General features: G+C 31.1%; 1 protein-coding gene across 3 annotated transcripts in view; it reads right to left on the bottom strand.

The window, feature by feature from the left end:
• Positions 1–27689, bottom strand: part of LOC127418406 (N-terminal kinase-like protein) — a 46760-nt gene that overhangs the window by 9851 nt on the left and 9220 nt on the right. For all 3 annotated transcript variants that reach the window (XR_007893423.1, XM_051659058.1, XM_051659059.1), the window contains exons 2-13: positions 10436–10576; positions 8762–8884; positions 8444–8664; positions 8193–8283; positions 7895–8050; positions 4386–4544; positions 4150–4257; positions 3911–4024; positions 1984–2139; positions 1712–1900; positions 1529–1604; positions 947–1141 (exon numbers count right to left, since the gene is read on the bottom strand). Coding sequence is in view for 2 of the 3 variants with exons in the window: in XM_051659058.1 (XP_051515018.1) it covers positions 947–1141; positions 1529–1604; positions 1712–1900; positions 1984–2139; positions 3911–4024; positions 4150–4257; positions 4386–4544; positions 7895–8050; positions 8193–8283; positions 8444–8664; positions 8762–8884; positions 10436–10576 (1729 nt within the window). In the remaining variant the exon portion in view is untranslated. The remainder of the gene's footprint in view (positions 1–946; positions 1142–1528; positions 1605–1711; positions 1901–1983; positions 2140–3910; positions 4025–4149; positions 4258–4385; positions 4545–7894; positions 8051–8192; positions 8284–8443; positions 8665–8761; positions 8885–10435; positions 10577–27689) is intronic.

Genomic DNA, 27689 nt, shown 5'->3' with positions numbered 1-27689 from the left:
CTTGCAAGCCGAAGAACACCATCCCAACCGTGAAGCATGGGGGTGGCAGCATCATGTTGTGGGGTGCTTTGCTGCAGGAGGGACTGGTGTACTTCACAAAATAGATGGCATCATGAGGAAGGAAAATTATGTGGATATATTGAAGCAACATCTCAAGACATCAGCCAGGAAGTTAAAGTTTGGTCGCAAATGTGTCTTCCAAATGGACATTTACCACAAGCTTCCCTCCAAAGTTGTGGCAAAATGGCTTAAGGATAACAAAGTCAAGATATTGGAGTGGCCATCACAAAGCCCTGTCCTCAATCCGATAGAATATTTGTGGGCAAAACTGAAAAAGCATGTGCGAGCAAGGAGGCCTACAAACCTGAATCACTTACACCAGTTCTGTCTGGAGGAATGGGCAAAAATTTCAGCAACTTATTGTGAGAAGCTTGTGGAAGCATGGTTGGGGGGGGTCAAAAAGGTTGAGAACCACTGGTCTAGTGGTCTGTCGTCTTGTTTTTCCGAAAATAAACATATCACTTATTAAATGATTTAAGCAACGTATTTTACAATTTTCTATAATTCAAGAACTTTTTAAGCACCTCTTGATAAAAAAGGCTATTTTCAAGGGTTTTCCAGGGCTTAAATTTGAAAAAGCCAAATTCAAGTACTTCAAGCACTTCAAACAAACCCTGTTATAATCTCATTTCAATTTTTGATTATAATCTGCCGATTTGTTAAAAACTGGGCATTAAGTTTGTTTGGTAGTTTGAAAACTAGCATATCAGCCAATGGAATCAACAACTTGTGCCCCGAATGAGCATGTCAATGCTTTTGCATATTTAAATATTTCAGTGTGCTAACTGGTTACATAAATTCTATACATCCTATTCAAGATTTCTTCCTTTGATCATCTTCATTCCATTTGCTTTAGTTATCATACTCTAACAATCATGTTTCACACCTTTGCCTGCAGTATTTGTGGTTACTGATCCAGCAGTAGGTTGAGGGGTGGGACTGTTTTCGGCAGGTTGTGCCTCTGAACCAGCCGGAGCATTTCGGATGAGTTTGGAGGTGAGAGACGAGACACCTGTTACTGCCCATCCTGCCCATGTAGCAGCCGAGCCTCCTGTCTGTGCCGATGTAGTCACATCTTTTTCTGCAAAGAAGCAAAATGTTTTTAATTTAATTAAATATAATTCATAGTAACGTGCATTTTAATTTAATTACAGACATTTTCAGAGGTGATAGGACAGGAGTGATCTATGGACATTTTTATTTTAACCTTTTAACGCAGACTTTATATTTCCAACTTAGCAAACTTAATTGATTTAATTTAATTCACTTTTATTCATGTTTTGGAAATTCAATAGTGGATTTTTTTGTCTTGCTGTTGGAGCAAATAGGAAAGCAAAATTATTTCCAATGTCTACTGTTTACCTCTATACATCAGCTGCGAAGTTTCCACTGCTATAGTTTACTTTCACAAAATGTGGCTAGTGTCTATTAAGTTGAACTGCACAGCACACCTTTAAAAATACCTTACCTATTTCTGCTAGTTTAGAAGGGTCTTCAGAAACAGTCTCCAGCTTAGTGAGGAAACTATTTATGGCTTTGAACGCCTACAGGAACAGAAAAACAAACTGGATTCTCCAACAGTGATGGATGACACACCCAAACCACAAAAGATGTTCAAAAGATGAACCACTCCGCTGTGTATTTTCTTTACCTGATCTCTGACGTTTTTGTCCGGGTCCACAGTCAGTGTGCAGAGTGTGGGCAAAATACGACTGGCGCTCTCAGTCACACTGTAATATTGATGAGTGGCAGCAAATCCCAGCACACCTGCTGCCCGTGAGGCAGGAAATGGGTCTTTAGTTGCCCGTGAGAATGCAGAGATTAACACACGCTGGCGAATCTGAAAAACAAAAAACAAAACATGTTAAAGAGACACAAGATGATAATTAATAGAAGTAAAAATAGGGTTTTTATTGTATTTACCCCAGCATTGAGGTAGGGGGCGATCTTGCCTAGGCATACGGTGGTGTTGCAGCGGATGGGGCCCTGATCATCCCGGGCTTGCAGTCTTGCAAAGTGACGCATCAACTCCTGATTCAAATTGGTCTCATTCAGTTTAGGGGCTAACAGTAGCATGGACTACAGGGATAAAAAGAAAAAACATAACATCCAAATATTACATTAAAAAAAAAAGGTATAAAAGAAACACCTTTCTCTGAAAAGCTTACTTCTAGGAAGTCGATATGTCCTGCAGTGTAACACGCTGTACTCCATATAAAACTATTTTAAACATCATTATGCTCTTTCTAATATATGCAGCTTTTAAAAGCTTATATTAATCGAGAGACAACGTGGAATATGTGTGCTTCTATAAATTAACGTCACTCCATAGATACACTATATTGCCAAAAGTATTCGCTCACCCATCCAAACAATTGAATTCAGGTGTTCCAATCACTTCCGTGGCCACAGGTGTATAAAATGAAGCACCTAGGCATGCAGACTGCTTCTACAAACATTTGTGAAAGAACGGGCCGCTCTCAGGAGCTCAGTGAATTCCAGCGTGGTACTGAGATAGGATGCCACCTGTGCAACAAGTCCAGTCATGAAATTTCCTCGCTACTAAATATTCCACAGTCAACTGTCAGTGGTATTATAACAAAGTGGAAGTGATCGGGAATGACAGCAACTCAGCCACGAAGTGGTAAGCCACGTAAAATGACAGAGCGGGGTCAGCGGATGCTGAGGCGCATAGTGCGCAGAGGTCGCCAACTTTATGCAGAGTCAATCGCTACAGACCTCCAAAGTTCATGTGGCCTTCAGATTAGCTCAAGAACAGTGCGTAGAGAGCTTCATGGAATGGGTTTCCATGGCCGAGCAGCTGCATCCAAGCCATACATCACCAAGTGCAATGCAAAGCGTCGGATGCAGTGGTGTAAAGCACGCCACTGGACTCTAGAGCAGTGGAGACGCGTTCTCTGGAGTGACGAATCACGCTTCTCCATCTGGCAATCTGATGGACGAGTCTGGGTTTGGCGGTTGCCAGGAGAACGGTACTTGTCTGACTGCATTGTGCCAACTGTGAAGTTTGGTGGAGGAGGGATTATGGTGTGGGGTTGTTTTTCAGGAGCTGGGCTTGGCCCCTTAGTTCCAGTGAAACGAACTCTGAATGCTTCAGCATACCAAGAGATTTTGGACAATTCCATGCTCCCAACTTTGTGGGAACAGTTTGGGGATGGCCCCTTCCTGTTCCAACATGACTGCCCACCAGTGCACAAAGCAAGGTCCATAAAGACATGGATGAGCGAGTTTGGTGTGGAAGAACTTGACTGGCCTGCACAGAGTCCTGACCTCAACCCGATAGAGCACCTTTGGGATGAATTTGAGCGAAGACTGTGAGCCAGGCCTTCTCGTCCAACATCAGTGTCTGACCTCACAAATGCGCTTCTGGAAGAATGGTCAAAAATTCCCATAAACACACTCCTAAACCTTGTGGAAAGCCTTCCCAGAATAGTTGAAGCTGTTATAGCTGCAAAGGGTGGGCCGATGTCATATTAAACCCTATGGATTAAGAATGGGATGTCACTTAAGTTCATATGCGTCTAAAGGCAGGTGAGCGAATACTTTTGGCAATATAGTGTATGTCCTTATACATTAATATACATTTTTACCTAAAAGGAACCTTATAAGGAACAAGTCCACGGACTTTCTATGGTTATGCATCAACTACCCATTTATTTACTGGCTAAATTAGTCTTCTTATTGTAATAGCATTATATTAACCCAAAGATGCAGCAGCAAAAGTAATTTAAAGACATATTAAAGACAAACTCCTTCAATAAGCCACTATAAGTTACAATGATCGAGTATCAGAACACCAGATGGAAGAAAATATGGAGCATAGAGGTACCTTTACAGTCTGCTCTCGGATTGCAGGGTTTGTGTCTGTGAAACCGTGAACCACATGTGGGAAAATCTGGGAATTAACTGCTGCTTCATTCAAATACTGAATAAACTGCTCCATCTGACATTTATAAAGAGAAAGGATGATGTAGGAGAGTCAGAGAAAGACAGAGTGAGAAAAATAATAATTTTGAATTGAGAAAAGTACATTATTTAAATACTATGAAACAGTGGACTCGTCTATACCTGTTGTAGCAATCGTATCCTCATCGCCCGGTCGGTAGAGGAGAACATCTTCACTATAACTGGAATGATTTTCTGCTGGTACTCTTCAGCCGACAAATACTTTCCTACCTAAAATAAAAACATTGAAACTGTATTGAACACCCTTGATATGTACTACTTAAAATGCTCACATTCCTAAGGTTTTGTTCTGCACTGAACGTAATGTGTAAGTTAAAAATGACAAAACTTTCTGGTACCTTAAATAGCGGTGTGAGGATGACAGCGCCAGCGTTGCCAAACTCAAAGTCTGTAAGGAGCTGTGGCAGCACTTTGTGTTTGCAGAAATCTTCAGGGAAAGAGTCCAGATTCTCACTCAGGTCCTGGAAGAACTGCTGCTTCTCTGCAGGTTCCTTAATCTACACACACAAACAAACACACATATAAGTGACCTGTATGACTGGGTACAATCATTTCTAAAATTCGAATAATACTGTTAATTTATTACATTAAAGGGATAGTTAACCCAAAAATTAAAACTGTCATCACTAAGTCATGTTGCTTGCTTATGGCAAGAAAGCCATATGGTTTGCAACAACGGAAATATAAGTAAATGACGAAGGAATTTAAATTTTTGGGTGAACTAACCCATTAAATCTATACCTTAAAACTGGGCCATAAAAAAAAACAACCACAAAAGACTGATTACTGAATACATAAAATATACAAGGAAAACAGACATTTATTCAGTAAATGTATGCATTATTACTTTTAACCCTCCTTTTGTCTTTCGGGTCATTTTTGACCCGTATTGAAAACCATTCAAAATGCATCAATTCTTGAATAGCGTACAATAGCACTAGGGACTCCCTTATCAAAAATCTGTTTTATTGTGGTTCCAAAGTGTAAAATGATTAGAGATGTGCAAGACTAGTCGACTAGACGGTTCTGATGCTGCTAGTCGACGCTGGAATTACTAGAAAGTTTATATTTTTCCCCATTAAACCGTTCAACATTTTTACACATTTATGTTAGGCTTTCTATTTTTACAGGCTGCACTTAAATTAAGCCTACTGTCATATTAATGTTACACATTTTAAATATAATTAATAATACAAATATTACGAGGGCCTGGGTTGCTCAGCGAGTAAAGACGGTGACTACCACCCCTGGAGTCGCAAGTTCGAATCCAGGGCGTGCTGAGTGACTCCAGCCAGGTTTCCTAAGCAACCAAATTGGCCCGGTTGCTAGGGAGGGTAGAGTCACATGGGGTAACCTCCTCGTAGTCGCTATAATGTGGTTCTCGCTCTCGGTGGAGCGCGTGGCGAGTTGTGCGTGGATGCCGTGGAGAATAGCGTGAAGCCTCCACACGCGTCATGTCTCAGCGGTAATGCGCTCAACAAACCACGTGATAAGATTTGCGGATTGAATGTCTCAGACGCGAAGGCAACTGAGATTCGTCCTCCACCACCCGGATTGAGGCGAGTCACTACACCACCACGGGGACTTAGAGCGCATTGGGAATTGGGCATTCCAAATTGGGGAGAAAAGGGAAGAAAATAAATAATAAAATTATACAAATATTATAAAACAAATAAAATAAAAAAAAGAGGATATTTTTTCTATGCTATTTACCTTATTCGCCAGAGAAACTAGCACGCAGCCATCTTGAAAATGTTGTCTCTGAACTTCCATTCTACCGGTTCTATATAGATTTCTATGGTGTTGATGTCAAAGTGTAATTAGCCAGCGAAGTGGATTTACATGTTATAGAGTTGTCAAAAGTTATCATGAGTATTTTAAAGTGTTCAGGGGATGTCATAACAACTGGAAGCAGAGGGGGAGATTTTAAAACAAGAGTACTTCATTCATAAATACACAAGATCCTACCTTCATGCTGTGGACGTACTGTTGTGCCTCTGTGCTCATGAAATTCCAAAAGACAACACAAAATCATTAATAATATCTCGTACAACACCTCTGACCATCTTGTCATGCCATTCACCCATCGCGTTATAGTTAAGGTGAGTAGATTTTTTGAGCGTTAAACCGGGATGGGGGAAGGGGTGCAACTATACACACACACATATACATGTGGAAGTGTATTTTTTATTTTAAATTCCATTTACAACTATTTTAATCACATTTAAGCCTCTAAAAAATGTAGAGTGACAAATTAATTTTAAAAAGTACAATTGTAATTTTCTTTAATGTTGAACTTGCATGAGTAATAATATGAGCTGTCACTGTTGGAAATTTCATATCAACTACACATTTTAACACAAATTATTAACCTAACCTAAAAAGCAGAATTACACGTATAACAATTAACGCTCGTATTATGAAAAAGCGCATTGTGTCATAGCTGTCTGAATGTGATCTGTCAGGTCCAATTTACCTCCGCGGGTGTTGGAAAAAACCCAGACCATTTAGAGTGACAGAAAAAACACCTCATGAACATTTTCACGTAGTAAAAAAGGGTGCTGTAGACTCACACCATCAACTCTTGTTGAAAAATACTTTCTGTGCTCCCACACGTAATCCATTTTGATCGACTCTTCTCAGTAGCATTAATACAAACAGGAAGTTAGATGACAAAATTCTGAAGAGCGAAGCACGGAAAAGGGGCGGGGCTGAATAAGGTGAATAGCTATTTTTTCCCCCCATCGTAACTGTTATTGGTTAACATTCTTTACCGAACAGCTGTCAGATTAGATTAACGGCTAATGCACGACTGCACTTCATTCAAACATCAGTGAAATTAGTCGTTCCGCACATCCCTAAAAATGATTGGGAAAAATGTTATATATTGAATATTAATGGAGTAAAATATTTTTTAAAGAATTAACAAAAAAATAAAAACTTGGCAAACATTTGCCAAGGATGTCTCAACTGGCTATTTATTGCATTTACTTTTGGCAATTTATAATATCTTAACTATATTACAACTATATTATGATTTATTCTGCTTTTAGAAAACCAACAGTGTACATTTTAGATACAATTTTAGTACATGCCTTTTTCACAAATTAACCTCTATTGCCTTTTCCAGTAGTCAAAACGGGGCCACTTTGCACGTCCATTGCAACAAATTCATTCCTTCCCACTAATGTCAAACATTTTGTTACAGGCATTTAGGAAGGTGCCATAACAGTCATTTTTGCCTTCTAATGTTTAATGGGCTTTGGGCTTTAGACTTGTTGTACCCTATCATTACAAATAATGTTAGTAAACTTATTTGCTAACATTTTACCTGTTCAAAACTGTAAAAAATAATAAAAAATAAAAATACCCTGTGTATTTGTTTGTGTGTGTGAGAACATCTGAACAAACCCCATTTTAGAAAAAAGAATGCAATTTGTGGGAGAGATGCAGTACCCTGTGGGGAAGTTTGAGAAGAGAAAGGGGCCTGGGGCTAAATCTGAGAACATCTGAAATATTTTCAGGTCAAATTTGATACATAGATGTACCAAAACCAATTTATAGCTGTATAACATCCAGAAATTACAAAGGTGAAACTCACACCTTGAAATTATTACTTCTCTAAAAGAATTATATACAAAAATTATTATTATTATTTTTTGATGGTCTTGACAAAGTCACAACATTTGGTTCCAGTATCAAAAACTATGCAGTATTTATAATGTATTCTTTACCTGTTCCAGGTAAAAATGACACTAAGACGACAACAGGAAGGTTAAGGAAAGTCTCTTTACAAATACAATACAGTTTCAAAGTGCAAAACAAACACAAAACAATCTTTAAATACCTGTATTTCTTCTAAAAATAAATTACTCTCCACAAAGCTGTTGTTCATAAAGCCTCCTGGAGATCTGCAGTTCAGGAGGAACCGGGCAGGGTTGGGACGAACCTTTGGGTTTGCCCCCACCAACTCACAGTAATGTGGGACTAACTGCTTTGGAATCTGTGTGATGTAAACAGGGTGGCTTGAGAATCTCTGAATATAAACCTAAGATTACGCGTGTCAACAAAATACAGTTGAATGAAACAGGTAATGCTTATGCACAACTACTTCACATTACAATGGATCAACAATGACCTAGTACCTTGCCGAGAGATCGTAATGAGGAGGCACGTGGTAAAGGTCCATTAAATACTTCCCAAATTAGACAACCAAGGTGCCACACATCACCAGTCCTATGTGGAGATTAAAAATCAGCACATTCAGTCCATTAGAAAAGCATTCTGATCATTTACATACCAGCCAAACCAAAGAGCAAGAGTGAAACACTTTGTGGCTGAAAATGAATACTGAGGACACAAATTCCACAAAGTGTTTTCTGCTTGTATATGTTACCATTTTTCTCCACCACTGCCAGGGCTCTCTGGAGGGTCATATTTCTCCAGGTCAGGGTTGATCACTTTTGGTGGTGGTAAAGCGGACGAGTCTCCCTGGTCTGAGGTCACATGATCCAACCCTCCAAGTTTCCATTCACCCGCACGGTCCACAAAGATGGCCCACATGCCCAAATTATTATGGAGGAGGTGGCAGTCATTCACCAAAAAACTCAGTGCTTTCTGACAGAAGAAGAGTGAGAGCAAACTGTATCATTCGAAAGTCCAATTAAATAATAATGCATGGAAGAGGAAATTGCCTTTTTTCTTCTCAGCTTACCACAATCTGATGAAGGCCCCATGACACCTCTAAATCACTAGCTCCGCCCTTCTCTGCCTGGACTTTCAGGTGTGCAGCCAAAGGGGTCACGGGTTCTGTGACGATGTACAAGCTTTTCTCTGTCTGATGTCAAACAGACAGGAAAAGATAGAAGGCTTTGTAAAAAATGGCTTTTCTTAATTAAGTTTAGGATAACTCTAAGATGTGATTTACTCATAAAATATCCTGCTAACATAAAATGATCTACATTACTTCTATTGTTGACACAGGGCTACATTCACTATAATGAGCTCACCTCAACCTTAATGATCGAGAAGAAAGGCGTGCACAAGAAAAGAGGAGCCATTGCTTCAAGAGAAACATACACTATATTGCCAAAAGTATTCGCTCACCCATCCAAATAATTGAATTCAGGTGTTCCAATCACTTCCGTGGCCACAGGTGTATAAAATGAAGCACCTAGGCATGCAGACTGCTTCTACAAACATTTGTGAAAGAAAGGGCCGCTCTCAGGAGCTCAGTGAATTCCAGTGTGGTACTGTGATAGGATGCCACCTGTGCAACAAGTCCAGTCATGAAATTTCCTCGCTACTAAATATTCCACAGTCAACTGTCAGTGGTATTATAACAAAGTGGAAGCGATTGGGAATGACAGCAACTCAGCCACGAAGTGGTAAGCCACGTAAAATGACAGAGCGGGGTCAGCGGATGCTGAGGCGCATAGTGCGCAGAGGTCGCCAACTTTTTGCAGAGTCAATCGCTACAGACCTCCAAAGTTCATGTGGCCTTCAGATTAGCTCAAGAACAGTGCGTAGAGAGCTTCATGGAATGGGTTTCCATGGCCGAGCAGCTGCATCCAAGCCATACATCACCAAGTGCAATGCAAAGCGTCGGATGCAGTGGTGTAAAGCACGCCGCCACTGGACACTAGAGCAGTGGAGACGCGTTCTCTGGAGTGACGAATCACGCTTCTCCATCTGGCAATCTGATGGACAAGTCTGGGTTTGGCGGTTGCCAGGAGAACGGTACTTGTCTGACTGCATTGTGCCAACTGTGAAGTTTGGTGGAGGGGGGATTATGGTGTGGGGTTGTTTTTCAGGAGCTGGGCTTGGCCCCTTAGTTCCAGTGAAAGGAACTCTGAATGCTTCAGCATACCAAGAGATTTTGGACAATTCCATGCTCCCAACTTTGTGGGAACAGTTTGGGGATGGCCCCTTCCTGTTCCAACATGACTGCGCACCAGTGCACAAAGCAAGGTCCATAAAGACATGGATGAGCGAGTTTGGTGTGGAAGAACTTGACTGGCCTGCACAGAGTCCTGACCTCAACCGGATAGAGCACCTTTGGGATGAATTAGAGCGAAGACTGCGAGCCAGGCCTTCTCGTCCAACATCAGTGTCTGACCTCACAAATGCGCTTCTGGAAGAATGGTCACAAATTCCCATAAACACACTCCTAAACCTTGTGGAAAGCCTTCCCAGAAGAGCTGAAGCTGTTATAGCTGCAAAGGGTGGGCCGACGTCATATTAAACCCTATGGATTAAGAATGGGATGTCACTTAAGTTCATATGCGTCTAAAGGCAGATGAGCGAATACTTTTGGCAATATAGTGTATCTTTCTGATTCACCATCACGCCAATAAACAAATTCGTTTCATAGGACACGGGTCCTTACCTCCAACCCGTCAACGTAAGACAAAATGTTGGGATGTCTAAGTGTTTTTGTGCGTTTGAAAGCAGCTTTAGCCAGCTGTGTCTGCTCCTCTGTTCCCTGGGACACCTCGTACACAAAGACGGACACTGGCTCGCCCGTTGTCTGGAACAAAAGTGAATACAAGTGAAGTTATTACTCAACTATATACAGCAAAGAAGTAAAAAATCAGCAGTGTAATCAAAGGTATTTGAAAAGATTTGAAAAGGTTAAAATTTCCTGATTATGTTATCAACAGAATTAGTGAAATAAACCAAGCCACTAATAAAGCTTTTAGACAATAAAATGTTTTGCTATCATGATGTTTGTTGTCTTTCTAGAGATCTAAATTATGAAACAAATCTTAAGTTTCTTAAGCACACATTAAACTTGGCAAATTATCAGATACAGTAACTGAAACGACATATCAGTAATTCTGATAAATGATAATTAGATGCAGTTATTAATGATACGACATGTCAGTAATTCTGATAAATGATAAATAGATGCAGTTATTAATGATACGACATATCAGTAATTCTGATAAATGATAATTAGATGCAGTTATTAATGATATGACATGTCAGTAATTCTGATAAATGATAATTAGATGCAGTTATTAATGATATGACGTCAGTAATTCTGATAAATGATAATTAGATGCAGTTATTAATGATATGAAAAATCAGAAATTCTGGTAAATGATAATTAGATGCAGTTATTAATGATATTACGTCAGTAATTCTGATAAATGATAATTAGATGCAGTTATTAATGACGTCAGTAATTCTGATAACTGATAATTAGATGCAGTTATTAATGACGTCAGTAATTCTGATAAATGATAATTAGATGCAGTTATTATTGATATGACATGTCAGTAATTCTGATAAATGATAATTAGATGCAGTTATTAATGATATGACATGTCAGTAATTCTGATAAATGATAATTAGATGCAGTTATTATTGATATGACATGTCAGTAATTCTGATAAATGATAATTAGATGCAGTTATTAATGATATGACGCAAGTAATTCTGGTAAATGATAATTAGATGCAGTTATTAATGATATGACATGTCAGTAATTCTGATAAATGATAATTAGATGCAGTTATTATTGATATGACAAATCAGAAATTCTGGTAAATGATAATTAGATGCAGTTATTAATGATATGACATGTCAGTAATTCTGATAAATGATAATTAGATGCAGTTATTAATGATATGCCATATCAGTAATTCTGATAAATGATAATTAGATGTATTTATTAATGATATGACGTCAGTAATTCTGATAAATGATAATTAGATGCAGTTATTAATGATATGACGTTAGTAATTCTGGTAAATGATAATTAGATGCAGTTATTAATGATATGACATGTCAGTAATTCTGATAAATGATAATTAGATGCAGTAATTAATGATATGACATGTCAGTAATTCTGATAAATTATAATTAGATGCAGTTATTAATGATATTACGTCAGTAATTCTGATAAATGATAATTAGATGCAGTTATTAATGATATGACATGTCAATAATTCTGGTAAATGATAATTAGATGCAGTTATTAATGATATGATATGTCAGTAATTCTGATAAATGATAATTAGATGCAGTTATTAATGATATGACATGTCAGTAATTCTGATAAATAATTAGATGTAGTTATTATTGATATGATGTCAGTAATTCTAATAAATTATAATTAGATTAAGTTATTTATGATATGACATGTCAGTAATTCTGGTAAATGATAATTAGATGCAGTTATTAATGATATGACATGTCAGTAATTCTGGTAAATGATAATTAGATGCAGTTATTAATGATATGACGTCAGTAATTCTGATAAATGATAATTAGATGCAGTTATCAATGATATGACATGTCAGTAATTCTGATAAATGATAATTAGATGCAGTTATTAATGATACGACATGTCAGTAAATCTGATAAATGATAATTAGATGCAGTTATTAATTATATGCCATATCAGTAATTCTGATAAATGATAATTAGATGTATTTATTAATGATATGACGTCAGTAATTCTGATAAATGATAATTAGATGCAGTTATTATTGATATGACAAATCAGAAATTCTGGTAAATGATAATTAGATGGAGTTATTAATGATATGACATGTCAGTAATTCTGATAAATGATAATTAGATGCAGTTATTATTGCTATGACATCAGTAATTCTGATCAATGATAATTAGATGCAGTTATTAATGACGTCAGTAATTCTGAAAAATTATAATTAGATGCAGTTATTAATGATACGACATGTCAGTAAATCTGGTAAATGATAATTAGATGCAGTTATTAATGATATGACATGTCAGTAATTCTGATAAATGATAATTAGATGCAGTTATTATTGATATGACATATCAGTAATTCTGATAAATGATAATTAGATGCAGTTATTAATGATATGTCAGTAATTCTGATAAATGATAATTAGATGCAGTTATTAATGATATGATGTCAGTAATTCTGATAAATGATAATTAAATGCAGTTATTAATTATATGACATATCAGTAATTCTGATAAATGATAATTAGATGCAGTTATTAATGATATGACGTCAGTAATTCTGATAAATTATAATTAGATGCAGTTATTATTGATATGACAAATCAGTAATTCTGATAAATGATAATTAGATGCAGTTGTTGATGATATGACGTCAGTAATTCTGGTAAATGATAATTAGATGCAGTTATTAATGATATGACATGTCAGTAATTCTGATGAATGATAATTAGATGCAGTTATTAATGATATGATATGTCAGTAAATCTGGTAAATGATAATTAGATGCAGTTATTAATGATATGACGCAAGTAATTCTGGTAAATGATAATTAGATGCAGTTATTAATGATATGACGTCAGTAATTCTGATAAATGATAATTAGATGCAGTTATTAATGATACGACATGTCAGTAAATCTGATAAATGATAATTAGATGCAGTTATTAATGATATGACGTCAGTAATTCTGATAAATGATAATTAGATGCAGTTATTATTGATATGACAAATCAGAAATTCTGGTAAATGATAATTAGATGGAGTTATTAATGATATGACATGTCAGTAATTCTGATAAATGATAATTAGATGCAGTTATTATTGATATGACATATCAGTAATTCTGATCAATGATAATTAGATGCAGTTATTAATGACGTCAGTAATTCTGAAAAATGATAATTAGATGCAGTTATTAATGATCGACATGTCAGTAAATCTGGTAAATGATAATTAGATGCAGTTATTAATGATATGACATGTCAGTAATTCTGATAAATGATAATTAGATGCAGTTATTATTGATATGACATATCAGTAATTCTGATAAATGATAATTAGATGCAGTTATTAATGATATGTCAGTAATTCTGATAAATGATAATTAGATGCAGTTATTAATGATATGATGTCAGTAATTCTGATAAATGATAATTAAATGCAGTTATTAATTATATGACATATCAGTAATTCTGGTAAATGATAATTAGATGCAGTTATTAATGATATGATGTCAGTAATTCTGATAAATGATAATTAGATGCAGTTATTAATGATACGACATGTCAGTAAATCTGATAAATGATAATTAGATGCAGTTATTAATGATATGACGTCAGTAATTCTGATAAATGATAATTAGATGCAGTTATTATTGATATGACAAATCAGAAATTCTGGTAAATGATAATTAGATGGAGTTATTAATGATATGACATGTCAGTAATTCTGATAAATGATAATTAGATGCAGTTATTATTGATATGACATATCAGTAATTCTGATCAATGATAATTAGATGCAGTTATTAATGATGTCAGTAATTCTGAAAAATGATAATTAGATGCAGTTATTAATGATACGACATGTCAGTAAATCTGGTAAATGATAATTAGATGCAGTTATTAATGATATGACATGTCAGTAATTCTGATAAATGATAATTAGATGCAGTTATTATTGATATGACATATCAGTAATTCTGATAAATGATAATTAGATGCAGTTATTATTGATATGACAAATCAGAAATTCTGGTAAATGATAATTAGATGCAGTTATTAATGATATGACATGTCAGTAATTCTGATAAATGATAATTAGATGCAGTTATTAATGATATGCCATATCAGTAATTCTGATAAATGATAATTAGATGTATTTATTAATGATATGACGTCAGTAATTCTGATAAATGATAATTAGATGCAGTTATTAATGATATGACGTTAGTAATTCTGGTAAATGATAATTAGATGCAGTTATTAATGATATGACATGTCAGTAATTCTGATAAATGATAATTAGATGCAGTAATTAATGATATGACATGTCAGTAATTCTGATAAATTATAATTAGATGCAGTTATTAATGATATTACGTCAGTAATTCTGATAAATGATAATTAGATGCAGTTATTAATGATATGACATGTCAATAATTCTGGTAAATGATAATTAGATGCAGTTATTAATGATATGATATGTCAGTAATTCTGATAAATGATAATTAGATGCAGTTATTAATGATATGACATGTCAGTAATTCTGATAAATAATTAGATGTAGTTATTATTGATATGATGTTAGTAATTCTAATAAATTATAATTAGATTAAGTTATTTATGATATGACATGTCAGAAATTCTGGTAAATGATAATTAGATGCAGTTATTAATGATATGACATGTCAGTAATTCTGGTAAATGATAATTAGATGCAGTTATTAATGATATGACGTCAGTAATTCTGATAAATGATAATTAGATGCAGTTATTAATGATATGACATGTCAGTAATTCTGATAAATGATAATTAGATGCAGTTATTAATGATACGACATGTCAGTAAATCTGATAAATGATAATTAGATGCAGTTATTAATTATATGCCATATCAGTAATTCTGATAAATGATAATTAGATGTATTTATTAATGATATGACGTCAGTAATTCTGATAAATGATAATTAGATGCAGTTATTATTGATATGACAAATCAGAAATTCTGGTAAATGATAATTAGATGGAGTTATTAATGATATGACATGTCAGTAATTCTGATAAATGATAATTAGATGCAGTTATTATTGCTATGACATATCAGTAATTCTGATCAATGATAATTAGATGCAGTTATTAATGACGTCAGTAATTCTGAAAAATGATAATTAGATGCAGTTATTAATGATACGACATGTCAGTAAATCTGGTAAATGATAATTAGATGCAGTTATTAATGATATGACATGTCAGTAATTCTGATAAATGATAATTAGATGCAGTTATTATTGATATGACATATCAGTAATTCTGATAAATGATAATTAGATGCAGTTATTAATGATATGTCAGTAATTCTGATAAATGATAATTAGATGCAGTTATTAATGATATGATGTCAGTAATTCTGATAAATGATAATTAAATGCAGTTATTAATTATATGACATATCAGTAATTCTGATAAATGATAATTAGATGCAGTTATTAATGATATGACGTCAGTAATTCTGATAAATTATAATTAGATGCAGTTATTATTGATATGACAAATCAGTAATTCTGATAAATGATAATTAGATGCAGTTGTTGATGATATGACGTCAGTAATTCTGGTAAATGATAATTAGATGCAGTTATTAATGATATGACATGTCAGTAATTCTGATGAATGATAATTAGATGCAGTTATTAATGATATGACATGTCAGTAAATCTGGTAAATGATAATTAGATGCAGTTATTAATGATATGACGCAAGTAATTCTGGTAAATGATAATTAGATGCAGTTATTAATGATATGACGTCAGTAATTCTGATAAATGATAATTAGATGCAGTTATTAATGATACGACATGTCAGTAAATCTGATAAATGATAATTAGATGCAGTTATTAATGATATGACGTCAGTAATTCTGATAAATGATAATTAGATGCAGTTATTATTGATATGACAAATCAGAAATTCTGGTAAATGATAATTAGATGGAGTTATTAATGATATGACATGTCAGTAATTCTGATAAATGATAATTAGATGCAGTTATTATTGATATGACATATCAGTAATTCTGATCAATGATAATTAGATGCAGTTATTAATGACGTCAGTAATTCTGAAAAATGATAATTAGATGCAGTTATTAATGATACGACATGTCAGTAAATCTGGTAAATGATAATTAGATGCAGTTATTAATGATATGACATGTCAGTAATTCTGATAAATGATAATTAGATGCAGTTATTATTGATATGACATATCAGTAATTCTGATAAATGATAATTAGATGCAGTTATTAATGATATGTCAGTAATTCTGATAAATGATAATTAGATGCAGTTATTAATGATATGATGTCAGTAATTCTGATAAATGATAATTAAATGCAGTTATTAATTATATGACATATCAGTAATTCTGGTAAATGATAATTAGATGCAGTTATTAATGATATGATGTCAGTAATTCTGATAAATGATAATTAGATGCAGTTATTAATGATACGACATGTCAGTAAATCTGATAAATGATAATTAGATGCAGTTATTAATGATATGACGTCAGTAATTCTGATAAATGATAATTAGATGCAGTTATTATTGATATGACAAATCAGAAATTCTGGTAAATGATAATTAGATGGAGTTATTAATGATATGACATGTCAGTAATTCTGATAAATGATAATTAGATGCAGTTATTATTGATATGACATATCAGTAATTCTGATCAATGATAATTAGATGCAGTTATTAATGATGTCAGTAATTCTGAAAAATGATAATTAGATGCAGTTATTAATGATACGACATGTCAGTAAATCTGGTAAATGATAATTAGATGCAGTTATTAATGATATGACATGTCAGTAATTCTGATAAATGATAATTAGATGCAGTTATTATTGATATGACATATCAGTAATTCTGATAAATGATAATTAGATGCAGTTATTAATGATATGTCAGTAATTCTGATAAATGATAATTAGATGCAGTTATTAATGATATGATGTCAGTAATTCTGATAAATGATAATTAAATGCAGTTATTAATTATATGACATATCAGTAATTCTGATAAATGATAATTAGATGCAGTTATTAATGATATGACGTCAGTAATTCTGATAAATTATAATTAGATGCAGTTATTATTGATATGACAAATCAGTAATTCTGATAAATGATAATTAGATGCAGTTGTTGATGATATGACGTCAGTAATTCTGGTAAATGATAATTAGATGCAGTTATTAATGATATGACGTCAGTAATTCTGATAAATGATAATTAGATGCAGTTATTATTGATATGACATGTCAGTAATTCTGATAAATGATAATTAGATGCAGTTATTAATGATATGAAAAATCAGAAATTCTGGTAAATGATAATTAGATGCAGTTATTAATGATATTACGTCAGTAATTCTGATAAATGATAATTAGATGCAGTTATTAATGACGTCAGTAATTCTGATAACTGATAATTAGATGCAGTTATTAATGACGTCAGTAATTCTGATAACTGATAATTAGATGCAGTTATTAATGATACGACATGTCAGTAAATCTGGTAAATGATAATTAGATGCAGTTATTAATGATATGACGCAAGTAATTCTGGTAAATGATAATTAGATGCAGTTATTAATGATATGACATGTCAGTAATTCTGATAAATGATAATTAGATGCAGTTATTATTGATATGACAAATCAGAAATTCTGGTAAATGATAATTAGATGCAGTTATTAATGATATGACATGTCAGTAATTCTGATAAATGATAATTAGATGCAGTTAGTAATGATATGCCATATCAGTAATTCTGATAAATGATAATTAGATGTATTTATTAATGATATGACGTCAGTAATTCTGATAAATGATAATTAGATGCAGTTATTAATGATATGACGTTAGTAATTCTGGTAAATGATAATTAGATGCAGTTATTAATGATATGACATGTCAGTAATTCTGATAAATGATAATTAGATGCAGTAATTAATGATATGACATGTCAGTAATTCTGATAAATGATAATTAGATGCAGTTATTAATGATATGACATGTCAGTAAATCTGGTAAATGATAATTAGATGCAGTTATTAATGATATGACGCAAGTAATTCTGGTAAATGATAATTAGATGCAGTTATTAATGATATGACGTCAGTAATTCTGATAAATGATAATTAGATGCAGTTATTAATGATACGACATGTCAGTAAATCTGATAAATGATAATTAGATGCAGTTATTAATGATATGACGTCAGTAATTCTGATAAATGATAATTAGATGCAGTTATTATTGATATGACAAATCAGAAATTCTGGTAAATGATAATTAGATGGAGTTATTAATGATATGACATGTCAGTAATTCTGATAAATGATAATTAGATGCAGTTATTATTGATATGACATATCAGTAATTCTGATCAATGATAATTAGATGCAGTTATTAATGATGTCAGTAATTCTGAAAAATGATAATTAGATGCAGTTATTAATGATACGACATGTCAGTAAATCTGGTAAATGATAATTAGATGCAGTTATTAATGATATGACATGTCAGTAATTCTGATAAATGATAATTAGATGCAGTTATTATTGATATGACATATCAGTAATTCTGATAAATGATAATTAGATGCAGTTATTAATGATATGTCAGTAATTCTGATAAATGATAATTAGATGCAGTTATTAATGATATGATGTCAGTAATTCTGATAAATGATAATTAAATGCAGTTATTAATTATATGACATATCAGTAATTCTGATAAATGATAATTAGATGCAGTTATTAATGATATGACGTCAGTAATTCTGATAAATTATAATTAGATGCAGTTATTATTGATATGACAAATCAGTAATTCTGATAAATGATAATTAGATGCAGTTGTTGATGATATGACGTCAGTAATTCTGGTAAATGATAATTAGATGCAGTTATTAATGATATGACGTCAGTAATTCTGATAAATGATAATTAGATGCAGTTATTATTGATATGACATGTCAGTAATTCTGATAAATGATAATTAGATGCAGTTATTAATGATATGAAAAATCAGAAATTCTGGTAAATGATAATTAGATGCAGTTATTAATGATATTACGTCAGTAATTCTGATAAATGATAATTAGATGCAGTTATTAATGATACGACATGTCAGTAAATCTGATAAATGATAATTAGATGCAGTTATTAATGATATGACGTCAGTAATTCTGATAAATGATAATTAGATGCAGTTATTATTGATATGACATGTCAGTAATTCCGATAAATGATAATTAGATGCAGTTATTAATGATATGACTGTCAGTAATTCTGATAAATGATAATTAGATGCAGTTATTAATGATATGACATGTCAGTAATTCTGATAAATGATAATTAGATGCAGTTATTAATGATATGACATGTCAGTAATTCTGATAAATGATAATTAGATGCAGTTATTAATGATATGACGTCAGTAATTCTGATAAATGATAATTAGATGCAGTTATTATTGATATGACAAATCAGTAATTCTGGTAAATGATAATTAGATGGAGTTATTAATGATATGACATGTCAGTAATTCTGATAAATGATAATTAGATGCAGTTATTAATGATATGACATGTCAGTAATTCTGATAAATGATAATTAGATGCAGTTATTAATGATATGACATGTCAGTAATTCTGATAAATGATAATTAGATGCAGTTATTAATGATATGACATGTCAGTAATTCTGATAAATGATAATTAGATGCAGTTATTATTGATATGACATATCAGTAATTCTGATAAATGATAATTAGATGCAGTTATTAATGATATGTCAGTAATTCTGATAAATGATAATTAGATGCAGTTATTAATGATATGATGTCAGTAATTCTGATAAATGATAATTAGATGCAGTTATTAATGATATGACATATCAGTAATTCTGATAAATGATAATTAGATGCAGTTATTAATGATATGACATGTCAGTAATTCTGATAAATGATAATTAGATGCAGTTATTAATGATATGACATGTCAGTAATTCTGATAAATGATAATTAGATGCAGTTATTAATGATATGACATGTCAGTAATTCTGATAAATGATAATTAGATGCAGTTATTAATGATATGACATGTCAGTAATTCTGATAAATGATAATTAGATGCAGTTATTAATGATATGACATGTCAGTAATTCTGATAAATGATAATTAGATGCAGTTATTAATGATATGACATGTCAGTAATTCTGATAAATGATAATTAGATGCAGTTATTAATGATATGACATGTCAGTAATTCTGATAAATGATAATTAGATGCAGTTATTAATGATATGACATGTCAGTAATTCTGATAAATGATAATTAGATGCAGTTATTAATGATATGACATGTCAGTAATTCTGATAAATGATAATTAGATGCAGTTATTAATTGATATGACATATCAGTAATTCTGGTAAATGATAATTAGATGCAGTTATTAATGATATGACTGTCAGTAATTCTGATAAATGATAATTAGATGCAGTTATTAATGATATGACATGTCAGTAATTCTGATAAATGATAATTAGATGCAGTTATTAATGATATGACTGTCAGTAATTCTGATAAATGATAATTAGATGCAGTTATTAATGATATGACATATCAGTAATTCTGGTAAATGATAATTAGATGCAGTTATTAATGATATGACATGTCAGTAATTCTGATAAATGATAATTAGATGCAGTTATTAATGATATGACATGTCAGTAATTCTGATAAATGATAATTAGATGCAGTTATTAATGATACGACATGTCAGTAAATCTGATAAATGATAATTAGATGCAGTTATTAATGATATGACGTCAGTAATTCTGATAAATGATAATTAGATGCAGTTATTATTGATATGACATGTCAGTAATTCTGATAAATGATAATTAGATGCAGTTATTATTGATATGACATATCAGTAATTCTGATAAATGATAATTAGATGCAGTTATTAATGATATGTCAGTAATTCTGATAAATGATAATTAGATGCAGTTATTAATGATATGATGTCAGTAATTCTGATAAATGATAATTAAATGCAGTTATTAATTATATGACATATCAGTAATTCTGGTAAATGATAATTAGATGCAGTTATTAATGATATGACGTCAGTAATTCTGATAAATGATAATTAGATGCAGTTATTATTGATATGACATATCAGTAATTCTGATAAATGATAATTAGATGCAGTTATTAATGATATGACGTCAGTAATTCTGGTAAATGATAATTAGATGCAGTTATTAATGATATGACATGTCAGTAATTCTGATAAATGATAATTAGATGCAGTTATTATTGATATGACATGTCAGTAATTCTGATAAATGATAATTAGATGCAGTTATTAATGATATGACAAATCAGAAATTCTGGTAAATGATAATTAGATGCAGTTATTAATGATATGACGTCAGTAATTCTGATAAATGATAATTAGATGCAGTTATTAATGACGTCAGTAATTCTGATAACTGATAATTAGATGCAGTTATTAATGACGTCAGTAATTCTGATAACTGATAATTAGATGCAGTTATTAATGATATGACATGTCAGTAAATCTGGTAAATGATAATTAGATGCAGTTATTAATGATATGACGCAAGTAATTCTGGTAAATGATAATTAGATGCAGTTATTAATGATATGACATGTCAGTAATTCTGATAAATGATAATTAGATGCAGTTATTATTGATATGACAAATCAGAAATTCTGGTAAATGATAATTAGATGCAGTTATTAATGATATGACATATCAGTAATTCTGATAAATGATAATTAGATGCAGTTATTAATGATATGTCAGTAATTCTGATAAATGATAATTAGATGCAGTTATTAATGATATGACTCAGTAATTCTGATAAATGATAATTAGATGCAGTTATTAATGATATGATGTCAGTAATTCTGATAAATGATAATTAAATGCAGTTATTAATTATATGACATATCAGTAATTCTGATAAATGATAATTAGATGCAGTTATTAATGATATGACGTCAGTAATTCTGATAAATTATAATTAGATGCAGTTATTATTGATATGACAAATCAGTAATTCTGATAAATGATAATTAGATGCAGTTGTTGATGATATGACGTCAGTAATTCTGGTAAATGATAATTAGATGCAGTTATTAATGATATGACAGTCAGTAATTCTGATAAATGATAATTAGATGCAGTTATTAATGATATGACATGTCAGTAAATCTGGTAAATGATAATTAGATGCAGTTATTAATGATATGACGCAAGTAATTCTGGTAAATGATAATTAGATGCAGTTATTAATGATATGACGTCAGTAATTCTGATAAATGATAATTAGATGCAGTTATTAATGATATGACATGTCAGTAATTCTGATAAATGATAATTAGATGCAGTTATTAATGATATGACTAGTGATCAGTAATTCTCGATCAAATGATAATTAGATGCAGTTATTATATGATATGACATATCAGTAATTCTGATCAATGATAATTAGATGCAGTTATTAATGACGTCAGTAATTCTGAAAAATGATAATTAGATGCAGTTATTAATGATACGACATGTCAGTAAATCTGGTAAATGATAATTAGATGCAGTTATTAATGATATGACATGTCAGTAATTCTGATAAATGATAATTAGATGCAGTTATTATTGATATGACATATCAGTAATTCTGATAAATGATAATTAGATGCAGTTATTAATGATATGTCAGTAATTCTGATAAATGATAATTAGATGCAGTTATTAATGATATGATGTCAGTAATTCTGATAAATGATAATTAAATGCAGTTATTAATTATATGACATATCAGTAATTCTGGTAAATGATAATTAGATGCAGTTATTAATGATATGATGTCAGTAATTCTGATAAATGATAATTAGATGCAGTTATTAATGATACGACATGTCAGTAAATCTGATAAATGATAATTAGATGCAGTTATTAATGATATGACGTCAGTAATTCTGATAAATGATAATTAGATGCAGTTATTATTGATATGACAAATCAGAAATTCTGGTAAATGATAATTAGATGGAGTTATTAATGATATGACATGTCAGTAATTCTGATAAATGATAATTAGATGCAGTTATTATTGATATGACATATCAGTAATTCTGATCAATGATAATTAGATGCAGTTATTAATGATGTCAGTAATTCTGAAAAATGATAATTAGATGCAGTTATTAATGATACTGACATGTCAGTAAATCTGGTAAATGATAATTAGATGCAGTTATTAATGATATGACATGTCAGTAATTCTGATAAATGATAATTAGATGCAGTTATTATTGATATGACATATCAGTAATTCTGATAAATGATAATTAGATGCAGTTATTAATGATATGTCAGTAATTCTGATAAATGATAATTAGATGCAGTTATTAATGATATGATGTCAGTAATTCTGATAAATGATAATTAAATGCAGTTATTAATTATATGACATATCAGTAATTCTGATAAATGATAATTAGATGCAGTTATTAATGATATGACGTCAGTAATTCTGATAAATTATAATTAGATGCAGTTATTATTGATATGACAAATCAGTAATTCTGATAAATGATAATTAGATGCAGTTGTTGATGATATGACGTCAGTAATTCTGGTAAATGATAATTAGATGCAGTTATTAATGATATGACGTCAGTAATTCTGATAAATGATAATTAGATGCAGTTATTATTGATATGACATGTCAGTAATTCTGATAAATGATAATTAGATGCAGTTATTAATGATATGAAAAATCAGAAATTCTGGTAAATGATAATTAGATGCAGTTATTAATGATATTACGTCAGTAATTCTGATAAATGATAATTAGATGCAGTTATTAATGACGTCAGTAATTCTGATAACTGATAATTAGATGCAGTTATTAATGACGTCAGTAATTCTGATAACTGATAATTAGATGCAGTTATTAATGATATGACATGTCAGTAAATCTGGTAAATGATAATTAGATGCAGTTATTAATGATATGACGCAAGTAATTCTGGTAAATGATAATTAGATGCAGTTATTAATGATATGACATGTCAGTAATTCTGATAAATGATAATTAGATGCAGTTAGTAATGATATGCCATATCAGTAATTCTGATAAATGATAATTAGATGTATTTATTAATGATATGACGTCAGTAATTCTGATAAATGATAATTAGATGCAGTTATTAATGATATGACGTTAGTAATTCTGGTAAATGATAATTAGATGCAGTTATTAATGATATGACATGTCAGTAATTCTGATAAATGATAATTAGATGCAGTTATTAATGATATGACATGTCAGTAATTCTGATAAATGATAATTAGATGCAGTTATTAATGATATGACATGTCAGTAATTCTGATAAATGATAATTAGATGCAGTTATTAATGATATGACAGTCAGTAATTCTGATAAATGATAATTAGATGCAGTTATTAATGATATGACATGTCAGTAATTCTGATAAATGATAATTAGATGCAGTTATTAATGATATGACATGTCAGTAATTCTGATAAATGATAATTAGATGCAGTTATTAATGATATGACAAATCAGAAATTCTGGTAAATGATAATTAGATGGAGTTATTAATGATATGACATGTCAGTAATTCTGATAAATGATAATTAGATGCAGTTATTATTGATATGACATATCAGTAATTCTGATCAATGATAATTAGATGCAGTTATTAATGACGTCAGTAATTCTGAAAAATTATAATTAGATGCAGTTATTAATGATACGACATGTCAGTAAATCTGGTAAATGATAATTAGATGCAGTTATTAATGATATGACATGTCAGTAATTCTGATAAATGATAATTAGATGCAGTTATTATTGATATGACATATCAGTAATTCTGATAAATGATAATTAGATGCAGTTATTAATGATATGTCAGTAATTCTGATAAATGATAATTAGATGCAGTTATTAATGATATGACATGTCAGTAATTCTGATAAATGATAATTAGATGCAGTTATTAATGATATGACATATCAGTAATTCTGATAAATGATAATTAGATGCAGTTATTAATGATATGACTGTCAGTAATTCTGATAAATGATAATTAGATGCAGTTATTAATGATATGACATGTCAGTAATTCTGATAAATGATAATTAGATGCAGTTATTAATGATATGACATGTCAGTAATTCTGATAAATGATAATTAGATGCAGTTATTAATGATATGACATGTCAGTAATTCTGATAAATGATAATTAGATGCAGTTATTAATGATATGACATGTCAGTAATTCTGATAAATGATAATTAGATGCAGTTATTAATGATATGACATGTCAGTAATTCTGATAAATGATAATTAGATGCAGTTATTAATGATATGATGTCAGTAATTCTGATAAATGATAATTAGATGCAGTTATTATTGATATGACATGTCAGTAATTCTGGTAAATTATAATTAGATGGAGTTATTAATGATATGACATGTCAGTAATTCTGATTAAATGATAATTAGATGCAGTTATTATTGATATGACATATCAGTAATTCTGATAAATGATAATTAGATGCAGTTATTAATGATATGTCAGTAATTCTGATAAATGATAATTAGATGCAGTTATTAATGATATGATGTCAGTAATTCTGATAAATGATAATTAAATGCAGTTATTAATTATATGACATATCAGTAATTCTGATAAATGATAATTAGATGCAGTTATTAATGATATGACGTCAGTAATTCTGATAAATTATAATTAGATGCAGTTATTATTGATATGACAAATCAGTAATTCTGATAAATGATAATTAGATGCAGTTGTTGATGATATGACGTCAGTAATTCTGGTAAATGATAATTAGATGCAGTTATTAATGATATGACGTCAGTAATTCTGATAAATGATAATTAGATGCAGTTATTAATGATATGACATGTCAGTAAATCTGGTAAATGATAATTAGATGCAGTTATTAATGATATGACATGTCAGTAATTCTGGTAAATGATAATTAGATGCAGTTATTAATGATATGACGTCAGTAATTCTGATAAATGATAATTAGATGCAGTTATTAATGATATGACATGTCAGTAATTCTGATAAATGATAATTAGATGCAGTTATTAATGATACGACATGTCAGTAAATCTGATAAATGATAATTAGATGCAGTTATTAATGATATGACGTCAGTAATTCTGATAAATGATAATTAGATGCAGTTATGATTGATATGACAAATCAGAAATTCTGGTAAATGATAATTAGATGGAGTTATTAATGATATGACATGTCAGTAATTCTGATAAATGATAATTAGATGCAGTTATTATTGCTATGACATATCAGTAATTCTGATCAATGATAATTAGATGCAGTTATTAATGACGTCAGTAATTCTGAAAAATGATAATTAGATGCAGTTATTAATGATACGACATGTCAGTAAATCTGGTAAATGATAATTAGATGCAGTTATTAATGATATGACATGTCAGTAATTCTGATAAATGATAATTAGATGCAGTTATTATTGATATGACATATCAGTAATTCTGATAAATGATAATTAGATGCAGTTATTAATGATATGTCAGTAATTCTGATAAATGATAATTAGATGCAGTTATTAATGATATGATGTCAGTAATTCTGATAAATGATAATTAAATGCAGTTATTAATTATATGACATATCAGTAATTCTGATAAATGATAATTAGATGCAGTTATTAATGATATGACGTCAGTAATTCTGATAAATTATAATTAGATGCAGTTATTATTGATATGACAAATCAGTAATTCTGATAAATGATAATTAGATGCAGTTGTTGATGATATGACGTCAGTAATTCTGGTAAATGATAATTAGATGCAGTTATTAATGATATGACGTCAGTAATTCTGATAAATGATAATTAGATGCAGTTATTAATGATATGACATGTCAGTAAATCTGGTAAATGATAATTAGATGCAGTTATTAATGATATGACGCAAGTAATTCTGGTAAATGATAATTAGATGCAGTTA

This window comes from Myxocyprinus asiaticus, chromosome 27 (genome assembly GCF_019703515.2).
Source record: "Myxocyprinus asiaticus isolate MX2 ecotype Aquarium Trade chromosome 27, UBuf_Myxa_2, whole genome shotgun sequence".
In the NCBI taxonomy this organism is placed as follows: domain Eukaryota; kingdom Metazoa; phylum Chordata; class Actinopteri; order Cypriniformes; family Catostomidae; genus Myxocyprinus; species Myxocyprinus asiaticus.
Note: the sequence above shows the minus strand (reverse complement) of the source record. Positions and strands in the feature narration are given on the sequence as shown.